A 7,774-nucleotide genomic window follows, 5' to 3' on the forward strand; every position below is an offset into this window, starting at 1 on the left:
ATATATATGAGCCTGGTGTGGTAGTGCACATCTTTAATCTCAGCACTTAGGAGGCAGAGGCAGGAAATACATGTCCCCTCCCACTGGACATCTATACAAAATGAGCATTAGGCCAGGCCCAGTACCACTGGCCTGTAATTCCAACTACTCCTGAAACTGAGGCAGGATGCTGGGCATGGTGGTGCACACCTGTAGTCCCAGCACTTGGGAGGCAGAGGCAGGAGATCTCTGTGAGTTCAAGGCCTGCCTGGTCTACATAGTGAGTTCCAGGCCAGCTGGGGCTGCAGGGGGACCCTGTCTCAAAAAGACCAAAAACAAAAACAAAAACAAAAAAACTGAAACTGAGGCAGGAATATAACAAGTTCAAGGCCTATCTGTACTACAGAGTCAGAGTCAGTATAAGGCTATGTAATTTAATGAGATCTTGTCTCAAAATACAAAGTAAAAAAAAAGTCCAGTCCCCAACACCACATAAACTGGGCATGCCTATAATCTCAGGAGTTCATGGTCATTCTTCACTACATAACAAGTTCAAGGTCAGCCTGGACTACATGAAACCCTGCACCCCCCCTCCCAAAAAAAAAGGCTGGGAATGTAGCACAGTGGTAGAACACTCGCCTATCACTATAATGGAGAGAACCATAGGTTCAATTCCCAGCACTTAAAAAAAGTATCACTATTTGGGGTAAGTAGATGTTTGTTTACATCTCCTCAGGAAGAATGTCACAAAACAAAATTTCAGAATGCTTCTCCCAACCCCACACACTCTAGCCAAGGATAAATACCTTGGCTAGGCTATTAATTTATGTACCTTTAATAGTTATCTGCTTTATCTGTACAAACGATACTGTAGCATCCCTATTGTCAGATCGGTTTTATATTTCCTTTCAACACACTTAATCAAATACATTAAAATCTTCATCGGCTTTAAAGGGAAAGTGGAAGATTAATGGTACACTAGGAAAAATTCAAAACTACAGAATTCATGCAACAAAAAATACTACTAAAATGAGGACCAGTAAGTAATAAGCCTCAAAGTTTACAATAATTGGTATTTACTGATCATGGGCTAAGTGCATGAGCTAAACACTTTAAATAAATTAACCTGAATTTTCCCAGTTGCTATGAGAATTTGGAATTGTTAGGAACCACAAAAGGAGAAGCTTGGAGCAGGAAGCCTGGGTTGATTGGGCTTGAACCTGCAGCTACAGAATCTGTCCACTTCTGTTTCTATCTCTAGCTGGGCCTTCATGTCCCATCTGTGAAAATGGGCAAAATAATATATATATATATATATCAGATAATAGAAAAATGCTATTTATAAGTCACATAAAAAGGATTTAATAATGTTAGCCATTAATATTATAGCAGTTTATGAATTTGGCATGGTGGCACATACCCATAATCCTACTACATGGGAAGTAGAGGCAGGAGAATTGGGAGTTCAAAGTCAACCAATCTAAGGTACATAGTGAGTTTGAGACCAGTTTGTGCTGCAATACAATAAATACACATATAAGGACATATATAGTAACAATGTAATGTCTAGAAATTTATCTCAAGGCAACGATTAAAAACACAGACAAGCAGGTGGGCATGGTGGCACAGGCCTTCAATCCTAGTACTTGGGAGGCAGAATCAGGTAGATCAAGGTCAGTTTGGTCTACATAGCAAGTCCCAGGCCAGCCAGGGCTACACAGTGAGACCTTATCAAAAAAAAAAAACAAAAAAACAAAAAAAAACAATTGGGCTGGAGAGATGGCTCAGTGGTTAAGAACACTGACTGCTCTTGCAAAGGACCCAGGTTAGAGTCCCAGCACCCTAACAGCGGCTAACAACGTCCATAACTCCAGTTCCAGGAGATCCAACACCCTCTCCTGACCTCCAAAGGCACTGCATGACATGGGTGCACTTACACACATACACTCAGACACATAAAATAAAAATAAAATATTAAAAAGACAAAAACAAACGAAGAACATGGAAAATTTTTCATTATTGTTTATAACAGCAAAAACCAGAAAACATCCTAAGTGTGCAACAGTATTGGATTGATTATACTCACTGTCCTAAACTCATATGATGAAATATAGCTATTAAAATATAGAATATTGATAATATTAGTGATATAAGAAAATGTTTATTGGGGCTTGAGAGATGGCTAAGCACTTAAAAGCAGAGGACCTGGGTCAGTTCCCAGAACCCACATAGCAGCTAACAACCATCCACATAACTCCAATTATGACGCCTTTTTCTGGCCTCTGAAGGCATTGTGTGGCGTGGGTACATTTACATGCAGACAAAACATTCATACACACAAAATAATTAAAAATAAAAAAAGAAAATGTTTATTATAAAGTAGTCCCAAAATAAAATAAGTGTAAAGTATATTATAGTGTAATATATAATATATGGCTATAGTTATAATTTGTAACTTTCATCTCATAAAATTTATGAGTTAAACTCTGCAACATAATTATTTGGCTTGGCTTGTCATCTCACCCTACAGCTTCCTACACCAACAGCAAAGGCCTGAACCAGGGTGGCAGTTAAACACGAAGACTGAGAGATAAGGTCACCTTGACTATGAGGAGGTAATTTAGAGCCCTTTGCTGGCCATGCTGGAACTCAACTGTGACTGAGAACAGCGCTGCCAGGGTACCCTGCCAGGAGAATGCCTCTTATTATGTAGTGGAAACCAGTGGTGAGACAGGCAGTGCAGGTGAGGTCCTTGGTACAAGAGCCAGGCCTGGTGCCTACAGATCTGATGCTGTAGATGAAGACTGGGCCGTAGCCCAGTCCCTAACATGCCTAGGAGGAGCACCAATGTGGTTTAGATCTAAAATATTCCCCCAAAGGTTATGTGCTAAAAGCTTGGTTGCCTCTATAATGGACTTCTAGGAAGTGAAAGGATCAACAGGGCTCTGACCTAGTCGATGGATTAGGCCATTGATGGGTTCATAATTTGATGGGCTGTTAGATGGTGTAAGAAACTGAGGACATGGCAAGGCATGGTGATGTACCCTTGTAATCCTAGTACCTAGGAAGTAGAAACAGGGGCATCAGCAGTTCAAGGCATCCTCAGGTATATAATAAATTCAAGGATAACCCTATAATCTCAGAGTTTAGGAGACTGAAACAGGAGGCGTATATGTACAAGACCAGCTGGGTGTGGTGGTGCATGCCTTTAATCCTAGCAATGGGAGGCAGAAGCCAGCCTGATCTATAGAGCCAGTTCCAGGCCAGCCAGGGATACATAATGAGACCCTACCTCAAAAAAAGTTCAAGGTCAGCCTGCCACATAGTAGGAAAATCTTTTTGGAAGAAAACAGAGTGGGGGGAGAGGGGGGAGGGGAGGAGGGGGGAGGGGAGGAGAGGGGAGAGGGGAGACATATAAGGTGGGACCCAATGGAAAGGAAGGGATCCTTGGGGTACGTTCTTGGGAATCTTGTTTCCCAGCCTCCATGAGGCAGGTAGCTTTTTTCTACCACACGCCTCCAATTATGTTCAGCTTTAAGCCAAAGCCAAGGGAAAACATCTGAAATCATGAGCCAAAATAAACCTCTCCTCCTTTAAGTGTATTTCCTTTGAAATTTAGTCACAAAACAGAAAGCTAACAGGCCCATACCCACTCTCACTTTAGGCAATAGTGGGTATGAATCCTGCTTTGGCACCTCAGTTCTCTCTCCCCAACCAGACTGCTCCACCTCTTCATCTGTCCTTCCTTGTCACCTTGCTGACTATGCCTGCTTAAAAGATCCATGTCTCCTTCCTCAAAGAGAATGAGAAGTTCATCAGGCCCATCTTGTTCATCTAGATCAAGTCCTTCACTGCCTCATTTATCACCTCATTTTGGACACACCAGGATCACCAGGCAAACCTCCTCTATGACTGCATATAGTAAAAACCATAGAAAACATTAGACAAGGCAAGTGTACCTCCCAACACCAGCTTCATAAGAGTTTTTGTTTGTTTTTTTGGTCTTCCTGTAGCTCCAGCTGTCCTGGAACTCACTATGTGGACCAGGCTGGCCTTGAACTCACAGAGATCCACCTGCCTCTGCCTCCCCAGTGCTGGGATTAAAGGCGTGTGCCACCACGCCCGGCAATTTTTGTATTTTAAGACAGTGTCTCACTATGTAGTCCTGGATGGCCTGCAACTCACTATGTAGACCAGAATGGCTTTCAACCCAGAGATTTGCCTTCCTCTCCTGGGATGTAAGGTACGCCCCTCTACACTTGGCAAAAGAGTTTATACTCACTTTTTCTTTTTATTCACTCCAATGCAGGATGATGGGTTGGATTTGCAGTTGGAAGAGCCACCCAGTTCTTCAGATCAGTGCTGGCCCCACAGAGGGGCTAGTGTTTGAGGGAAGCAGCACAAATCCATGTGCAGTTTAGGATGAAAAGCAGCTGTTGTCCTAATGTCCTGAGTAGATTCCCTCTTCAAAGTTCCTGGGACTCTGACACCACTCTTGTAAGCTTTTGAAGTTGGTCTCCTTCCTTCCAGCTGATTCAGGCTCATAAATGCCAACCCTGAGTCAGCAAGCCAGGTAACTCCAGTGTGTCATCACCAAAGACTAGGGTGAGCTGCTAAACAGGCTTGCCCATGACTGCTGTGCCCCCAACATCATGAGCCTTTCACAGTGTCCTGTCAGGTGACAATTGCCACTACACTCCAGGAAAGATATTGTGAGAGATCCTAACCTTTTCCAGAGTTAAAGAAAATAAATTTTCACATCTGTGAGGAAGATTAAACTTGTTTATTAATACACATAAGTAAACATTTTCCAGCTTGTGTGAAGACAGGGCAAACCTAGTAGAAATGGTTTTACAAGACTATTTCTAGTGAAGCAAACAAAGTGATTGTCTAGGAAACATTTGTACTACATTTAGGCAAAATACAATCTTATATATAACATTCCATTTAAAAGTGACATCCCTACACTTTTTCCAGAATTTAGAACAAAGCTTATTTTTAAAAGTGTCTTTGTCCAGACAGATTCCTACATGCTTCAGTAGGATCTGCAAGCTTACAGGAGAGTATGCTAACTTTCAGTCCACCCCTTGCTCTGTGTGATAAAATCAACTGAAGGAGAAAAAGAGACAGAAGATTAGCTTTAAATACTGCCTTGTACATAAAACTGAAAAACAATGACCATGAAGAAAAAACTTGAAAGGTTTATTTTTGTTGTTTGATTTTTGTGCTTTTCTGAGACAGGATCTTGTGTGTAGCTCAGGTTGGCTTCAAATTCATGATCCTCAAAGTATACATTGCCAGACCCAGCTTAAGTAGCAGTTTTTTTGTTGCTGTTTTTTGTTTTTTTTATTTTTATTTTTTCTATACAGGGTCTCCTTGTAGCCCCAGCGGGCCTGTAACATGCTATGTAGACCAGAATGGCCTCCATCTCACAGATATCTGCCTGCCTTTGTCTCTCGAGTGCTGGGATTAAAGGTCTGCACCACCACACTTGGCTAGCATTTTTAATTGAAATATAAAAATTATATAAAATGTTTAATCTTGGGGCTGGAGAGATGGCTCAGTGGTTAAGAGCACTGGCTGCTCTTTCAAAGGACCCAGATTCAGTTCCTAGCACCCACATAGTGGCTAACAACCATACATAATTCCAGTTCCAGGGGAATTTGATGCCCTCTTCTGCCCTCTGCAGGCATTACACAACAAGGTGCACCTATATACAAGCAGGCAATATATATATATATATATTTTCATGTTTGAATAAGCATCTCTTTATTTGCTGACTGCCATTACAAAAACCAATTAAATTAGAAACAAAAACAGTGTTTTCTGAGGCAGTAACTTTCCAAAATGTTAAGTAAAACAGTGTACAACATCAGTATTAAAATGTTAAATTTCAGCTGGGCGTGGTGGCACATGCCTTTAATCCCAGTACTTGGGAGGCAGAGGCAGGCCAATCTCTGTGAGTTCAAGGCCAGCCTGGTCTACATAGTGAGTTCCAGGACAGCTGGGGCTACAGGGAGACCCTGTCTCAAAAAGAACCCCCCCCAAAATGTTAAATTTCATGTTGTTTTTACCACTTTGATCTTCTGGGAGAACAATTAACTGACCAAAATAAGGTAAAGGATTACATTTATTTTATCTTTAGGAATGGAAAGGTCTAATTAGTCAAACAGTTTTATTATAAAACTAAACTCTGGAGGTTGGGGATTTAGCTCAGTGGTAGAGTGATTGCCTAGCAAGCGCAAGGCCCTGGGTTCTGTCCTCAGCTCCGGAAAAGAAAAAAAAAAAAAAACTAAACTCTGGAGGTGTCTACAGAGTTGGCTTTTTAAAAATTTTTTATTTTTCTCTTTAAATCAGTAGTCTAGAGAGGTCAAGTTCTCATGAGTTCTCCCAGGATCCTTTGGGCTTCCTCTTCCTCTAAGGGGCCCGAGGTGACCTGTGAAAATGGTTTGCTACTATCTTCACCCAGAAAACCCTACAAAATCATGCAAATTAAGAGGTTCCAATCTTCATGTTCACTTTAAGAGCACACGTGAAATTGCCCAGGCCATCAAGGGTATGCATATCCGAAAAGCCACCAAGTATCTGAAAAATGTCACTTTAAAGAAGCAGTGTGTGCCATTCTGGCATTATAACAGTGGAGTTGGTAAGTGTGCCCAGGCCAAACCCTGGGGCTGGACACAAGGTCGGTGGCCCAGAAAGAGTGCTGAATTTTCACTACACATGCTTAAAAATTTGGAAAGTAATGCTGAACTTAAGGGTTTGGATGTAGACTCTCTGGTCATTGAGCATCCAGGTGAACAAATTGCCCAAGATGCACCGCAGAACTTACAGAGCTCATGGTCACATTAACCTATACATGAGCTCCCCCTGCCATATTAAAATGTTCCTCACTGAAAAGGAACAAATTGTTCCTAAGCCTGAAGAGGAAGTTGCCCAAAAGAAAAAGATATCCCAGAAGAAACTGAAGAAACAAAAATTTACGGCACGGGAATAAACTGAGCACAAAATAAATGCAGATGAAAGTAAAAATAAATAAATAAATAAATAAATAAATAAATAAATAAATAAATAAATGTAGTCTAGGGGCTGGAGAGATGGCTCAGCGGTTAAGAACATTGGTTGTTCTTGCAGAAGACCTGGGTTCGAATCCCAGCACCGGCAATACATGCATACACATAAAATAAAAATAATAAACAAATTATTAAAAAACAGTAGTCTAACAAGGATTAGAAAAGACAAAACTCTGTTCAGTGTCCAACAAAATAGAAAGGGTGAAAACATAAATAAGGCTTTAATTTGGCAAAATATAATACAATGCCTTCTGTTATCTTCTAATGAATAGTTATAGCTCAGGGGTAGAGCATTTAACAGCAGGCAATATATTTATACACATAAAAAAATAAAAATAGGGGGCTGGAGAGATGGCTCAGCAGTTAAGAATGCTGGTTGTAGCCGGGCGTGGTGGCACATGCTTTTAATCCCAACACTTGGGAGGGAGAGGCAGGCGGATCTCTGTGAGTTCCAGGCCAGCCTGGTCTCATCTACATAGTTCCAAGACAGCTGGGACTACAGGGAGACCCTGTCTCAAAAACACCAAAAAAAAAAAAAAAAGAACACTGGTTGTGCTTGTAGAAGACCCGGGTTTGAACCCAGCACCCACATGGCAGCTAACAACTGTCCAAAACTCCAGTCCCAGGGGATCTGACAGCTTCTTCTGACCTCCACAGGCATTGCTCAACACGAGTGCACTTACCTACATGCAGGCAATACATGCATACACATAAATAAAAAT

At 41.4% G+C, this 7,774-nt stretch overlaps 1 protein-coding gene and 1 pseudogene across 3 annotated transcripts in view; one reads left to right on the top strand and one right to left on the bottom strand.

The window, feature by feature from the left end:
* Positions 1–4,777: 4,777 nt before the first annotated feature.
* The window catches only part of Meiob (meiosis specific with OB-fold), a 45,928-nt gene continuing 42,931 nt past the window's right edge, over positions 4,778–7,774 (bottom strand). For all 3 annotated transcript variants that reach the window (XM_029557750.1, XM_029557751.1, XM_008856266.2), the window contains one exon: positions 4,778–5,088. In XM_029557750.1, the coding sequence (XP_029413610.1) occupies positions 4,978–5,088 (111 nt within the window). In that variant the 3' untranslated portion in view covers positions 4,778–4,977. The remainder of the gene's footprint in view (positions 5,089–7,774) is intronic.
* Positions 5,981–6,987, top strand: LOC108490103 (annotated as a pseudogene).

This window comes from Nannospalax galili, unplaced genomic scaffold (assembly GCF_000622305.1).
Source record: "Nannospalax galili isolate Female #2095 unplaced genomic scaffold, S.galili_v1.0 scaffold668, whole genome shotgun sequence".
In the NCBI taxonomy this organism is placed as follows: domain Eukaryota; kingdom Metazoa; phylum Chordata; class Mammalia; order Rodentia; family Spalacidae; genus Nannospalax; species Nannospalax galili.